This window comes from Oryzias latipes, chromosome 19 (assembly GCF_053564925.1).
Source record: "Oryzias latipes strain Hd-rR chromosome 19, Olatipes_Hd-rR_3.1".
Lineage (NCBI taxonomy): Eukaryota > Metazoa > Chordata > Actinopteri > Beloniformes > Adrianichthyidae > Oryzias > Oryzias latipes.
Genome location: NC_136255.1, coordinates 16478514 through 16494048, shown reverse-complemented (window position 1 = coordinate 16494048; position 15535 = coordinate 16478514). Strand labels below are relative to the sequence as shown.

The window sequence follows — 15535 nt, the reverse complement described above, 5'->3', positions numbered from 1 at the left end:
TGTCTTACTAAGACCCTATAAATTCTATTATATATATTGCTTGTTAATGCGTTAACAAAGCTTGTTAAGGAATCTAAAGTAAATATAAAGTGTTACCCTTTAACGGTTCTGTTTCTGGTTTTGGGCATTTGTAACAAGGGTTTTTCTTTTTTTTTTTGGTAATTTGCACACGGATTTACTTCTGTGTTTCAGGACTCTAATTTGTTTCATGATTTGCTGTTGTTTCTTGATTTGCTGTTTGTTTCATGATTTTCTGTTGTGTTTAATGATTTGTTATTGTGTTTCAGTATTTGTTCATTTCTACTGGGATTTCTTGTTGTTGTATCTTAAATGTATGCGTGTGTTGCACCTCTCGGCCACCGTAGTAAACCTTGTTCATAACCACCAGGGACCGCATGCCAGTAGAGCTCCTCCCTGGGCCAGAGAGGCTCAGGGAGTAGTGACTTTGTTGGGTCTGACTCCACCAGGGTTCTTTAGGAAGAGCCCCGGCCCCAGGCCCTCATCTGTGAGCCCCAGCTCCAGGCCTGGCCTGACTGCAACCTGTGTGTTGCAACTGGACCTTGTTCTTTCTGACTCAGTTTAGGGATTCTGAACCGCTCTTAGTCTGACTCATCACCTAGGGCCCGTCTGTCATGGGACACCATGCCATCAGCATTAGCCCTGGACAGATGACCTTCTAGGATCACTCGAGTGCACAAACCCCTCCACCACGTTAAGGTGGCGGTTCACGGAGGGGATAAATTTAGACTGTTGCAATTCTTTCTTTTTCAACTTTTTTCATGTTTTCTTTTTTTTTAATGAATGAAATTCATTTTAATAAAAATAAATAACTTATTAAAAAATGTACAGTAACTGTCTTTTGGTAGGGTGGGGGGAACTGAAGCACTCTGAGAAAACCCACACAGACACATTTAATAGTGCGTCTCCCTTTTTTTTTATTTTAAGTCTGGCCAGATTTTAAATAATTAGTAAATCAATTCTAATGTTTTTATTGTCTGTGTTTTTTGTGTTCAACCAGCAGAAAGAATTGCAACTATTTTTTTCCCTTCAATTTTACAAATCTTAACTAATAACAATCCTAAAGACACAACATTCTGGTTGGGTGGGGGGAACTGAAGCACTCAGAGAAAACCCACACAAACACACTTATTAGTGTGTCGCCCTTTTTTTTAAACGCCGAAAAGGATTTTGACAAATTAATTAACCCTTTTTTTAGGCCGGGACATGGTGTGTGTTGTGTTTGCATTTGTCCAGTAGGGGGGAGGCAGGCATTTTAAAAATGTGTACCCCGGTCAGGTCCCCCCTAACAAGTGACATTGCTTGTTAGGAAGGTGACTTGACTTGGTGGGGGGGTACTGTATGTTAACCCCCTCCCTCCACCAAACACATGTACACAACAACACACATATTTATACACCATATCCCAAGATAGTACAAGGATTATGAACCCAATAAAAACATATTTTCCCTTTTAATTACATTCTTTTTCATCCCATTTTTTATTTTTACTTTTTTATATTTCTTCCCTTTTGTGTCCTACTATGTACTAAAAAAAGGCTTTTCCTCATTTTTACCCCGTTTCTATTTTTATTTTCCCTTTGACCCTATTCTAAACATTAGTTTCTGCCTTTTTGTGTCCTACTATGCACTAAATAAAAGGCTTTTCCCCCCATTTCTGTTTCTTTTTTCCCTTTGACCCTATTCTAAACATTAGTTTTTGCCTTTTTGTGTCCTAAAATGAACTAAACACAAAGACTTTCCCCCATTTTGACCCCATTTCTCTTTTTTCCCCTATGTCCCTTTTCTAATTCTAGATTTTTCTTCCCTGGTCGGATCCTCCTTCACAGCTTTGTTTTGCTGCTGTTTTCGTTTGGAGTTCTAAGTCCTTCTCTTCCTAGACCCGCAGGTCTTGGAGTTCCTTCTTGAGAAGGTTGTGTTTCTCCTTTGCCTTCAGGTGTTCCTCCTTTGCTTTTGAAACGTTTTCCTCCACACTATCCAAATGATCAACCTTGTTCCGCAGATCAGAAACCTCAGTTTGAAGGTCAAAGATTTCATCCTCCATAACGTCTGTTGCTGCTTTTATCTCATGGTATTCAGTCTCCAATGTTTGACGCTGTTTCAGAAGGTCGGTCAGCATGGATTTTTCATCTCTCAGGTTTTTTGTTTCATCTCGAAGAGGTCGCAGTTTGCTGAGTGCCTGGTTGTATTGCACAGCCAGTTGACAAAGTTCCTTTTGCTGCTGTTTTAGTCCTGAAACTTCATCCTGAAGCTGCTTCTTTTTGTCTTCAAGTTGGGACTTTTCTTCAGAGATTCTGTTAAATTCAGCACTGACCTCTTTTAGTTCCTGGTCCTTCCTCTGGAGATCCTGGATTTCTTTCTCTAGAGCAGCAGTGCTCCCTTTGTGAGCCATGATCTGAACTTGAACGTCTTGAAGCTCCTTATAGAGACGGTCATATGTTTCTTCTGCCTTCAATTTGTCCTCCTTTACTTTTAAAACTCTCTTCTCCACATTTTTTAACTCTGAAAGCTTCCCCTTCAGAAAATCAACCTCCTCGAGAGCTTGACAGTTGTAGGCTTCCGCCTCCTGAATTTCTGCTTTTATCTCATGGTATTCAGTCTCCAATGTTTGATGGTGTTTCAGAAGGTCGGTCAGCATGGTTTTTTCACCTTTGAGGTTCTTTGTTTCATCTCGAAGAGGTCCCAGTTTACTCACTGCCTTGTTGTATTGCACAGCCAGTTGACAAAGTTCCTTTTGCTTCTGTTTTAGTCCTGAAACGTCATCTTGAAGCTGCTTCTTTTTGTCTTCAAGTTGGGACTTTTCTTCAGAGATTCTGTCTGCCAGAGCATTTTTCTCTGCTGTGAAGGCGTTTGTTTGTTCTCTGAGCAATTCCAGTTCTCTCCTGTCCTCCTCACGTCGAGCAATCAGCTGACGTGTTTCCTCCTGCTGCTGTCTCTGATCAGAAATCTCTCTTTCCAGTTGAGCCCTCAGATCTGTGAGACGTTGCCTATCTTCTATCATGCTAGGATAGTTGTCTGCCATTGTCTTTTGCTCCTCATTTTGTTGTTGCAACTCCTGAAGGTTTTGCCTCAGTTCTTCAGTCTGTTGCTTTAAAGCCTGGAATTCCTCAAATTCATTTCTCAAATCAGGTTCCAGGTGTGCTTTGCGGGCAGTCTTCTTCTGGAGTTTCTTCAGTTGGGATTGCAGATCTGTCTTCTCCCGTTTCAAAAGTTTACGTTCAGCTTTCATGCCAGGAATTTCTTGCTCCATTTCTTGCAGCTGCTGAAGTCTGGCCTGAAGAGAGGCTATTATTGTTTTCAGGTCTTGGTTACTTTTCAAGGCCTGAGATGTTTTAGTCCTCTCTTTTTCACACACTTTTTCCACGTGGATCTGCTTTTCCACGTCCACTCTTAGACTCTCCAGCTGCTTCACCAATTTTTTGTTTTCCCCGATAGCAGCTTTCCGTGTCTTTTTCAATTCTTTGCATGAAGCGTCCAAATCTTTCCTTTTCCGCAAACTCTTGCAAATTTTCTCCAGATGTTTGCTCAAAGTGTCATTTTGCTGCAGAATGCTCTCTGTGACGTTATGTAATTCTTCAATAGAAACGTCCATCTGCTGAAATTCTTCACCGTGTGACATTTTGAAGGAACTGGTCAATAAATCTCAAAAAGTTGACTCAAACTCAGTTCTTGTTTTCGAAACTTGTGAAACCTTCCTGTTTCTCTTTCACTTGCGTGTCTTTGCCCACAAACTCTGAAATTCGTATGCTCTGAAAATGCCTCATATTTATAGATAAAATGCTGGAGGTCTAATGATGTCAAATGATGCCTTTGAAGACTGAAATGAGATGCAACATAATCCACCTGCTGATGTCAAATGATGTCATCACCTCTAAAGGAATGACCTTCACTGATGATGTCACTGTGCAAACTTTTTTTCCCTTTTTAAAAATATATTTTTTTGTGCTGTCCAGCAGCTGAAACAGACATTAAATGAGGAGTTTGTTGTTTCAAACAGAATTTCACTGCACTTTCAACAGTCACTAAAAATTTTGAACACATGTTTTGCTACTTATTTGTACAGATGTCAATCATTTTTCCTGTTTTACTGATCTTAATACCAACCTATAGCATTATTAACATGTACATGCTTCCTCTGGAGAATGCCATCAGACCTCACAACATCAGCTTTCATAGTCTATGCTGATTTTACCCAGCTGTACATAGTTACATGTTGACACAAGACCAACAGAAGCACTTTTTGACTGTATTTAAGGTGTGAAATCATGGATGGCGTAAATTCCCATCATCATTAGCTTGATGTTGCAATTCTGCCACAATTTAAAGTCAAATTTCAATCTTGAGTATATTTTAGTAACAGTGATGACATATAATTACTGTATAAATCCCAGAATCATCCAGGCTGCCTGGAAGCCTCTTCTGTCATGTTGTCACCGAAAACAGAATCAGCTATTCATGTCAAAACAGTTCAAGTCTCCACCGGGTTCATTTTGCATATGGGCAAGTTTAAAATAGCAACAACTATCTCATCAAAGTAGCACTTTTAGCAAATTAACATCCTCAGAGACATGTGACTAAAATAAGAAAAGATCACAGAATTCATTCTTACCTGGAAAATGACGATACTTGATAGCATGAGCCGCATTTCAGAAATTTTGTTTTGTTTTCTAAAATATAATACTGCCTTCTCACATTTTTATTTTTATTTTGTCGTTGTGATCTTAAAAATGTTTTTTTATCGAGTGTTTTGTTGAATGATTTGCACTTCAGGGCCACCGTTCGCTTTCCCCTCTAAAAATAAGAAAATAGACAAACATCCAAATGGATTTTTTGCAGTTGTTTATAAAATAATGAGCTAAGTGGTTTCCAAGTTTATGTCCAATTCAAACTTATTCAGTGTTTTGCTACTAATTTCTAATCAGTAGCAATCCTTAAAACTGTGCATATTGTCAAAATATTTGACATCAGTTTCCTTTAGGAATATATTTTAGCAAGTATGCCAGCTGTCCATCTGTCCATCTTCAGAGCTCCCTGAACCCCTTTTAGGGTCACTGGGTTGCCGGAGGCAGGATACACCCTGAACTGTCACACATTCACACAAGCCTAGAGGGAATTCAGAGTCACCAATTAACCTATGAAGCATGTTTTTGGAATGTGAGAGGAAGCTGGAGAAAACCCACACGTGCCCAGGAAGAAGATGCAAACTCCACACAGAGACGGTTCCAGCCGGGATCCGAACCAGGGCCTTCCCACTGCGCCACCGTGCAGCCAAAAAACACAAACTCTGATCCAACTACTGTCCTTCTAGACCCGTGAGAGTTTTGATGAGCCAAAATAAAAAATGTTTAGTTAAAACTACATTCATATTGGGATATAAAATATGGCTAATGCCCCTTGACAAGTGGATTTGTAGGAGACAAAAGAAATTGAAAAAGGTGTTACAGAAAAAACAGCTATAAATTATTCTTAAGAATCCAAATTAACCTTTTTTTTAGCCTAATGTATTTTTATGTAAGCCATTTTGAAAGATACTCACTCACCAGAATGTGGGGATGAAAATAAGTTACTGTAGGAAACTACTGATTTAATTGACTGTTGACCTTTCACCTCTCATCCATGACAGAACTTCTAGATATTTAAACGTTACTGGCAAAGTCCTCAAAGATGTTTATAGATCATGTCAAACTACATTTGCGTTTCATTTATTTCTTCTCAAACAAAGAAGCATTGTGTTGTCAATTTTTACAAATGAAACTTTATTTGAAAAAGTTAATGAAATGAGTAAAGAAAGCAAAGCAGATCATATAAATATTTGTGCAACCCAAATGGGCACAGCGAGGCACTTCCTTTGCCTTCTGCTGCCACTAAACACCAATCGATCCAGCTTCATGTACAGCAGCAACAAACAACTGATTTCAAAATCGGAAATTCATTTGGTTGATCTAATCTAGTACAAAAATGAAAAAAAAAATTGAAAAAAAGAAGATCTGCTCTAAAAAAACTGAGGGAGCAGCAAGTGAATTGCAAATATGTTTAAGAAGCTTCTGTGTAAATTGAAGAGTGAACATGGGAAATAAGTCAACACAAACCTATTGTTACACAACACAGACAGGACGGACATCAACAGCGCCCTGCAACAATTCAGGTAAAAAAAACAACAAAATAAAAGAAAAACCAGAGAATACAAATCAGTACAATAAATGACCCAGTTTTTCTTTGTTTATTGAAAAAACAAATGAGCCAGTTTTTCTTAAAGGGGGATTTGAGAGCACAAACCTGGTTTTATTCTCATGATCTTTTTTTGAGATTGCGCTTTTGTAGCTCTGTAACCAACATGTTTCAGACAAAGCGAAAAGAAAAATATGAACTATGATTTTTGATTTTATATTTTACACCACCGACTGATTTTACAATGGATAACAGCTTTCAGAATACATTCATCTGTTTATAAAACTACCACAGTGACACCAACAAGGTTCTAGAACAATCAACCACTGCTTACATCCACCAGCTTCTATGGAAAGGCCAATTTATAGAGTGATGAGAACAACTGTCTACTTTGTTTTAAATCATTTTTGTCTGTCGTCAGATGGAAAAAAAAAAGAAATAAATATGACAATATAACACTGAAAAGTGGGTTTATGGAGCTTAAAGGGGATTAGACTCCAAGCTTGTTGGCGGTGGTTATGACCACTTTGAGGATGGGCATGAAGGCGGAGATCTCGCTGAAGTTGCTGCTGCTGACCACCTGAGTGTGGACCTCCAGAGCTCGCTGGTAATTCTGACTTGAGACGCAGCGGCTGATCTCGTGGAGTCCATTCAGGATATTTGGAGAAAGCTAAAAATAGACAACAAGAAAAAAGTAAAAATAAATTAAGAACTATTTTCTAAAGTGATCATTTCCTCTTATGCCTAGTCATAAGTAATAATTTTATTCAAACCTTTGGAACGAATCCTCTAGAAGTTAGAAAAAGAAATCGAATAATACTTTGATTTAAATTGTAATCGGAAAAAGTACAAAACTGCTGAACTCATACTTAAAATGTTAACTCTCTTTTCCTTCCTAAATGGGAAAACCGTAATGCTTTACTACAAATACTAGAAAGGTTCTTACTGATTGCTCTCTCAGTTTGTCATAGAGGTGCCCCAAACGTTTTCCTGCATCATCCAGCTTTCTCTTTGTTTGCTGGAAAACAAAAGAACTTTTGGTTATCTTATTTTAAACTACAGAAGGAAAAGCGGCTTCAATCTTAGTACAGACGTACCGGATCCCCCGCTGCGAGCTGGCAGCGCTGCACCAGGCTGTCAAAGGTGGTTTTGAGGATCACATGCTCAGGGGGGATTTCCTTCTGCTCCACCCTCTCTGCCGGCAGCTGCTGGAGAAGCTGAGCAACAAAAGGTTTGTTTGGATTATTTCTACAGTCTACCAGAGGAGCATGTGGCCACTGATGTGAAAAAACAGAGCCTCTTTGGAGACCAACCTGTACACTCGGCTCCTGAGGAGCTCCGGGGGGGACTTGGGTGGGGTCATGGGGCTGTTGGGACTCCACTGGGAAACCCATCACAGGAGCTGTGATGGGAACTGGTGGGGTGTAGTTACTGGAAACCTTGGAAAGGAATAAGTACATCAAAAATATTCAAAGCATATTTAGTAACATCAGTATCAGCAGCTAAAATGAACCTAAGACAAAATTCCTTTGTAGCCTCTCATAAAAGGCATTTATCAATCATGAAGAATGTATTTTTCTTAACATATTGGTAATAAGTTCCTGCATACCTTTGTCTTCCTGGGTCCACCTCGTACTGTTGGGGGGTCATTCCAGCCCTCTTGAGGTCCTAAGTTGATAAAGGGACAGAATTACTAAATAATTGGGACAGAATTTAGTTTTGGACATTTGAGCAGCTCAAATAAAGTTGTTTTCCCACTTTAGCTTTGATAAATTCTAAAAAGGTTGGGCCAGACTTTACAAATTGATAACTTCAAACTCTTAAGGCACGAATAAGGCTTTAATCGTCCAACAAAAACATGAAAAACAACAGATAATGTACTGCTTTAAAACTTAAATCAAAATCCTGTTCTTTAAATTTGGATGAAAATACAGCAATCCACTTGCATTAAACCAGTTAGTATGGATGGCAAAACACAGCAACTGAAAAGATGTTATCAGGCCATTCAGATTTCAATACAGATATCTATTGCAAGATGCTGTTTTGCAATAGATGATTATTTTAAAAGCACGAAAATACTTTTTGTGGATTCTGAAGCCTCACATGGTTGTAAGTCGCATGTGCACAAGTATCACCAAGACCCAGGCAAGTAGTACTTTCATACTAAAAACATTGATTTTTAGGGAAAAAAATTAAATTATATAATAAAAAGCCTTTAATGTTAATATTTACTTTAAATATTTTGGTAGCACAAGCAGGAAAAAAAGCAAAATGGACCACGTTTTTCAGCGCTTGGATATTTGTTTTTTTTGTTTGTTTTATTCTCATAGCCAGCCTGCAATTTTTATCACAACAAGCCCTGACCCTGTCACCTTGACTGTCAGACTGGGAAGTCAGCCAGGGAAAGAATCCTGCAAATCAAGAGCGGAGTGACAACTGAACAAAAGATCCAGATTCTTAACAACAGTACTTATGTCCACACAAGTCTGCTTGATGCTCCAGTAAACATGTAAGCAAACAAGCTCATTTATGTCATACCTGTGGGAGGAGGAGCCACAACAGGAGCTGGAAACGGCTTTACAGCTGGAGCACCGGGACCTCCTTGGGGATACCCCGGTCCAGCAGGGGTAAAGTGACCGGGTGACATGAGGGGTGCAGGAGGTCCCTGGTTGGGAAAGTTTCCTGGGTACATGGGAACTGGGGCTCCTGGTTGGGAGTTAGGAGGCATAAAGCCTGACGGCAAAGAGGTAGACGGCATGAAGCCTGTCGGTGGAACCCCAGGGCTGGGCATGGGGGGTAGACCTCCTGGGGTGGACGATGAAGGCGGCAGCTGAGGTCCTGATAAGCTGGGAGCCGGTATAGAAGGAACCGTAGGAGGGAAGGGTCCGCCGGCGGAAACTGGTTGAGGCTGGAATGGCTGATGAGAAGGAATTCCTGATAAAAAAACAAAGTAACACAATGAGCACTTCGTCAGTGTTTTAGGACAAAGAGGTTTTAGGAGAATGCTCTGACCCGGAGGCATGGAGGGATGCTGTGGGTACGAGGGTCTCATGGCAGAAGGTGGACTGCTGGGGTGATGCACGTGAGAGGTGGGTGGAAGGCCAGGCCCTGGGTTGGGCGGAGGAGCTTGAGGAGTAAAAACTGAAGGTATTTGGGGCTGTTGTGGTGGAGCCACCGGGGACGGTGCAGGAGGCTGAAACTGATTCTAAACAAAAAACAAAGGTTAGAGGCATAACTGTTGGGCTTTTGAGGAAGATTTCAGCTCTTAATACTTTAGGAAAATGTTTCTTCTCCACCATAAATGGGGCTTTCGGTGCAGGAATGGCATTTGCTGTAGACAGGGCAACTTTGGAAGGGTGAGTAATCTGTGGTTGGACAGAAGCCTCCTCCTGAGCGTGGAACAGTCGGTCCCTCAGCATTGTGATTGCAGGCTAAGGAGACAAATGTGGATGTTTTTCAGCAAGTCGAACCAAAATATGGAGATTTATCAAGAACTGTTTGAATAAAGGCCTTTTACTTGATCCGAGTTCTCAGGCAGGTAGGCCATAGCAGTGGACAGGCTGCCTTCAGCAGCTAGTATTCCTGCATAACTGGTTAGCTTCTCCGCCAGGATAGGGCTCTGGATTGCCACCTCGTTGTTGCGCAGGCGCTCAATCGACTTTCGAAGCATCATTACCTTTTCAACCAGATCCTAAAACACATTATTTTTCAGCAACTTTTGTTAGTATTTTTTGCATCTTTTCTTGCCATTTTCTGTCAAGCTCTTTCTTCCACGCTTGAAGGGAAAAGCATCAACTGGAGAACCTCTAGCAGGATTCCACTCAGACACTCCTCTCAAATCAAATCAAATTACAGTTCATGATTATAAATATTCAGTCAATAACTACATTTTATTTTCTGTAATAGCAGTGTTTATTCATAACAAAGCAAGAAATAGTAAAGCAGTTCTGAAACAAACTTTTGTGATGCGTTCTACACCTAACTGGTATAGAGCTACACTCTAGTCGCTTTTAACTGCGTTTTTTTTTTTTTTTAAATCTAGTTTTGTTAATGTATACATTTTTTTACTTTTATTTTGTCCACACTTACCTCCAGACCAAGAGGGGAGGAGCAGTCTCTATGCAAAGCCCAGCACTCCACCAACTTCTCTATGTTTCCAGAGCAGATGTAACACAGGCAGGCCTGAAGGCAGCGCTTCTCTGTGCCCTCATGCTCCAACCTGTTCCCAAGAATATCTACAAAGGAAAATTACAGAATAATACAACCATATCGCATTAACTGATCTTAAAGCAAGCTCTAGAGCAGACCGTTAATCAAGTTTTTTAAGTAGATAAAGGCAGAGGAACTTGTTTTGTTTGTAGTTGGGCATGTCGCAGCATGATGAGTGTGTTAATTCGCTGCAGCTTACCACACAAGAAAGCAAAGTCCTCAGGGTGAGCATATGTCAGCAACGCAGCAAGAGCTTCCTTCCAGTTGTCTAATTCACAGCACTGCACGATGTCCCTCCAGTTCTGGGTCACCACTGATGATATAAGCTGCAGTCGGTACCAAATAAATCTATTAATAGTTTGTTTTTCCTGAGTGTAGAGAATGAACCGTTGTAGCTTCACCATTGAAATGCTGTTCTTTCGCTTGCTCAGGTATTTCTGCTGAGTTTTTTTGAGCAGCTCCTCTCCCCCGCTGATGGACAGCAGAATGGCTTCGGCATAACGGCCGTCATTCAGGCACAGCTCCACAGCCCCTTCAAAGTTACCAACCAGCAGCGCCTGACTAATCAATCCATCCGAGTCTGCAAAACCAGGGACAAAAATCCACCACTGTTGGCCTAGTTATGTGACTGCAGTTCAGACAACAAATGATCAAATCCTGCAAGGTGGCAGAGCAGTGGTGTGAGAGTTTTACCGCATGAAACAGGAATCTGGAAGTTGGGAGTGTCCTTTGGAGTGTCACTGAAAAAGTCTGCTGGGGAGACGGAGCCAGAGGTTCGAGATTCAGCTCCTTCTTCACACCTCTGAAAACAGCAGAACGCGTTACAGCAAACAAGACTGTCTTTAAACCTGAACAAACAATGCAAATACAAGAATCGCCGACCTCGGTGGAAAGCCGCTGCATCTTTTCTGCCAGATCTTTGGCGTCTACGCCGAGTCCATTTGGTTGGCAACTCTTCCCCAGACATTTGGAAATCTAGATTAAAGTATTTTTTCACAATAGGTTATGATATGGCCATTTGAATTTTGTAGTTTTTAATCATTTTAATGCCTAGTTTTACTTAATAGTGTACATTTATACATAAACTGTAGGCATACCTTTCTTTCCAACTCATCTTTGCTGAAACCCAAAAGTTTAAGAAATTTAACTCGAGCTTCATCCTCAAAGTTAACCTGCAAACAGATGATTTCAATCACGTTGAGACAGATTGCTAGATTACTGATTGGATTATTGAAATGGCTCAGCATGAGGACATCCTACCAGCAGAAACTTCCATATGTCCTGTTCAGTGTCAGACGTGGCGTTCTGTATTTTGGTCTGGCAGTAGGTGTTGAAAGAACCTGACTGCAGTGCTGCCTGCAGCTCCCTAGAGCGCTGGAGGAGCTCCGTCTCCGTGGTAACTTGGCTCATAAACACCTGTCTGGGGACGGGTTGGGGGCTTTGCACTGAAGGTTGCTTGGGATTTTCAAAGGTTATCAGTTTACCCCCAAACTGCAAAACAACAGTAAAAAAGTGGCGTTTTTAAGTTGAAAGCAGAACATCCCGTCCGTGCTGAACATTTTCTATTGCCGCACTTACAGCAAAAGACGCTCCAACGGGCCTGCGCACCCACTTTGGTGGTTTCTTTAGAGGGGGAACAATGGTGTCCTGCATATGAGGCAAGGGAACCTGCAGGGGGGGCAGCACCTGCCCCGTACCAAAGGGATCCATTGTATCAAATGAGGAAGAAATCTGTTGGAAGTACAAACCCGCAGCATAAACATGGTTTTTAGACAGAAATTTGGCATCCATTACACATTTGAAAACAATGACTACCTTTTAAAACAAAGTGACTACTGCTATCATTAATGTTTAGGAGCAAAATTAAGAAATTCAGAAATTATTAACTTTTACAAACATGATTTTCTGTGATAAATAATTGTTATGAGATACTTAAGTAAATTACTCTAATTTTTATTTTAATAATCTGTTAAACAATTGCACTAATCAAACTTTTATAGCAGCGCCATCTTATGGACAAACGCTGCAGTTCCCAACACAGGTTTATTTTAACAAATAAAAAGATTTATGCTGCGTACCAGCAAATAGAAAAACCATAATAAGCACTAATCAGTAAAAAAAAATACAAAGAAATCTGTTAATGTTACTGTAGGCACTACCTTCTCAGCTGTGCTTTGCTGTTGGGCCTTCAAACTTCCTCCCATTACAGAATAAACTGAAATTCTCCCATCAAATGATGCTGTTGAAAGCAGGGCTGGATTTCTGGGGCACCACTGAACGTCAAAGCACCATTGGTTGGTGGTTGGAAGCTCATAAATGACCTAAAAGAAGGAAAACAAATAATAAAAAAATTCACTTGTAAATGTCAATGGAAGCAGAAACCTAAAAAGTGTTATCCTAACATACCTCTCCAGTGTTGGGATTCCAGCAGAGGATCCTATTGTCTTTAGCACTACTGAGCAAAAGCTCTGAGTCTGCCTGACTCCAGGATATGGAGAGAATTCCCCTGTAAGGAAGCAGCAACACTATCTTGAAATATTCTGCCCGATTAAGAACAGATGGAAAAAAGGAAGAAGCAGCAAGTGTTGGTTTTTACCTCGTGTGATTTTCAAAGACTTTCAGAGGTGATGTGGCAAAGCGGAGGTCCCACATCTGAATGACTGGCAGTCTGTCATCTTCAGAGGCCAACACCAACTGAGTGGCCACATCCGGGTGCCACAGCATTCCAGAGCAATGCATCTAAAATCAAATCAAATCAAACGCAAGGTAGAGATGTGTGAGAGAGATTTCCTATAAGGTCAAACATAGGGAGTTTATCATTTAAGTGTTTGTAGACAACAAAACCTACATGTTATAACTGCCAGATTTAAAAAAAAAAAAACAAAAAAAAAAAACTGCCAGATTCACCAACTTTAAGAATTTCTGTTATGTTTATGCGGCCTATATTATTTATAATTGACATTCATTTTACAATCACCAACCCTGTTGCTGTGATCACTGATCTTTATGATGGGCTCGTTCTTTCTCAGGTCCCAAACTACTGCTTTCCCACTGGGAGTGGCAGAGGCCAGGATGTGCTGAACCTGCCTGTTCCACGACACAACGCTGATGTCTTCAGCAGGCTAAAAAACAGGAAACAAAGGCCATCAGAGTTAAACTAAACCAGTCTGACTGTAACTCCAAGAAAAACAAACTATTGGTTGACAAATCAAAAAAAGGCATTTAGAATAAATGTTTAGGTTCAATGTAAGTATTTATTTATTTTTTAAATTAACAAAAATCCCAAAAGAGCATGCATGTTTTAACGTGGCTGAATGAAATGACACAAGTAAGCAAACACAATAAAAGTTCTAAATGCAAGACTGTGGATTTGTGACAAAAAACCTCTTCAAACCATATAAAGTGTGTGTTCATTTTACAAACCCCAAGATTTGTTGTAATGTACTTACTTGTGTTTTTGCGCCAGGAGTCATTGGACTGTTGAAGTTATTTAGATCCCAAATAAATATTTCAGAATCATTTGCCCCTGATGCAAGAAGATTACTCTGATAAAAGAAAAAAATAAGAGCCTTGGTGACATCTTTCACTATATCCACTGTCCAATCATAGATTACCACAGATATTTACCTGGAAGGGGTTGAAATCAAGTGCTCCAACAGGTCCAGTATGCTTATCAGACTGTCCAACAAGTGCATCAGCTCCAGAGTTCATTATGGCCTCAGGTTTGTACACCGTCAACAAGCCATTTTCGCTTCCACAAATGAGTCTCCCTCCAGTTTCATCTGCTCCCATTCCAAAGTCGACCCAAACGATACTGTGCAACCTGAAGAAATGTGACACACTTGTCTTACATTTTCCCAACACTTGTCTTCCTAGGTCATCTTATCTAAGGATTGTATACTACTGTTCAAATTATCATTAAGCTCAAACGTTTGAAGATAGCTTCACTATCATGCAAACGTCTTTGCAGCACAGTTCCCACTTTTTAAGAATCCATCATTTAGCAAGGATATAAAAGTATCAATTATACACAGAGGTTGATATCTGCTGTCCATAAACTTGTGATTTGAAATTACCTGTTTGGAGTTGGTATTGATCCTTTGAGCTGCATCTCTAGAGAGGGGTCAGTGAAATCCATCTGAAATATCTCTATGGCTGCTGTGGTGTTGAAGGAAGCATCAAGCTGTTGTGCTGATGTTCCTAAAGCCAGAAAGATAGGATGGTGTCCCGACGGACTCCAAGCCTGATGGGCAGTCCTCTGGATTTCCTTCAGTCTCATCTTTAAACTAGCGTTGAGATTCTGAAATCCTTGAAAGATCAACAAAACATCTTTTTGGAAAAAGCTTGTTTTAAGTGTCAGCAAGACATTGTATTTACATTTTATTTAATCTAAGTACGCAAAAATATTTCTTATACACACATAAATCAATCTTTGCTCAATCAATGTATGTATCCCCTGCTGTGGCAATCTCTGAAAATTCTCTGAAACATTTACACATAATCTTTACTGTGAGCCAACTGTTTGTGTAACAATATTTTTGTTATTTCCATTTAAACTACCAATTACATCGTAATATAATAAGCGTCGTAGATTTTATTAAAAGCTGGCCATATCCCCTAAAAACAAGAGGGTTTTTAGAGCTAACATAAAGCTTACGTTAGCATTTCGCTAGCCTATTTCAATAGCTTAGCATGAGCCTTTTTAACTTACTCTGAACAAGTTTAACACATATTTTAATGTATTTGTTTATGAATCACGCAAATATTTTAAATTAGCTAATAAAAAACAAAAGAGAGACGTTTAAATTGTTATATACTAATAGTTTATTTTAATGTTGATCCGAAGCCGATGCTGCCACACTAGCACTGTAGCTAGCTAACCAACACCCATTTTTCCCCCCCAGATTTAAATCGAAAAGTAATTTTCCTATAATAAAGTATTTAAAACTGTCAATAAGGTTATGTTGAGCTTTAAAATTTACTTACGTTTAAAAGGTTGTGTCACAACTTCGCCGTCTGCATCTACCAGTTCTAAGGGGTACTTATCAGTCAAGCTAAAAAGCTCAGACCAAAGTGCTTTGCCCTGTTGTCACTCAGCTACGGTAGCCGAAATAGACCACTTTTCAGTTGTGCGTTTGAG

The 15535-nt window shown here is 40.0% G+C and overlaps 2 protein-coding genes across 6 annotated transcripts; both read right to left on the bottom strand.

The window, feature by feature from the left end:
* Positions 1 to 1669: 1669 nt before the first annotated feature.
* On the bottom strand, positions 1670 to 3738 carry LOC111946453 (uncharacterized). The gene has a single exon (XM_023949793.2). The coding sequence runs from the start codon at positions 3635 to 3637 to the stop codon at positions 1895 to 1897; it is 1743 nt and encodes a 580-aa protein (XP_023805561.2). The 5' UTR covers positions 3638 to 3738; the 3' UTR covers positions 1670 to 1894.
* A 2007-nt stretch (positions 3739 to 5745) lies between these two features.
* On the bottom strand, positions 5746 to 15535 carry sec31b (SEC31 homolog B, COPII coat complex component). Of its 5 annotated transcripts, none has more exons than XM_020712370.3 (26): positions 15382 to 15535; positions 14472 to 14703; positions 14023 to 14218; positions 13845 to 13940; positions 13377 to 13517; positions 12992 to 13134; positions 12802 to 12901; positions 12555 to 12716; positions 11974 to 12126; positions 11656 to 11886; positions 11493 to 11567; positions 11278 to 11370; positions 11089 to 11197; positions 10797 to 10975; positions 10595 to 10721; positions 10276 to 10421; positions 9704 to 9877; positions 9459 to 9617; positions 9199 to 9391; positions 8725 to 9120; positions 8559 to 8597; positions 7796 to 7854; positions 7500 to 7625; positions 7284 to 7403; positions 7133 to 7204; positions 5746 to 6856 (listed from the first exon to the last, which is right to left on the bottom strand). In XM_020712370.3, exons 2-26 carry the CDS (start codon positions 14672 to 14674, stop codon positions 6677 to 6679), a joined length of 3672 nt encoding a protein of 1223 aa, XP_020568029.1. In that variant the 5' UTR covers positions 14675 to 14703; positions 15382 to 15535; the 3' UTR covers positions 5746 to 6676. The 5 variants fall into 5 exon arrangements, with proteins under 5 accessions (XP_020568029.1, XP_020568030.1, XP_011486543.1 ...); XM_020712371.3 differs by having other exon boundaries at positions 9483 to 9617; XM_011488241.4 differs by lacking the exon at positions 8559 to 8597.

Bases quoted from the DNA above. Each gene is read 5' to 3' on its own strand.
- sec31b (XM_011488240.4), bottom strand. From the start codon at position 14,674: ATGAGACTGAAGGAAATCCAGAGGACTGCCCATCAGGCTTGGAGTCCG. The intron at 14,219-14,471 runs GTAATTTCAAAT...ACATTTCTTCAG, and splicing joins TCAATACCAACTCCAAACAG to GTTGCACAGTATCGTTTGGG. The intron at 10,722-10,796 runs GTGAAGCTACAA...TACCGACTGCAG, and splicing joins GAAAGAACAGCATTTCAATG to CTTATATCATCAGTGGTGAC.
- LOC111946453 (XM_023949793.2), bottom strand. From the start codon at position 3,637: ATGTCACACGGTGAAGAATTTCAGCAGATGGACGTTTCTATTGAAGAA.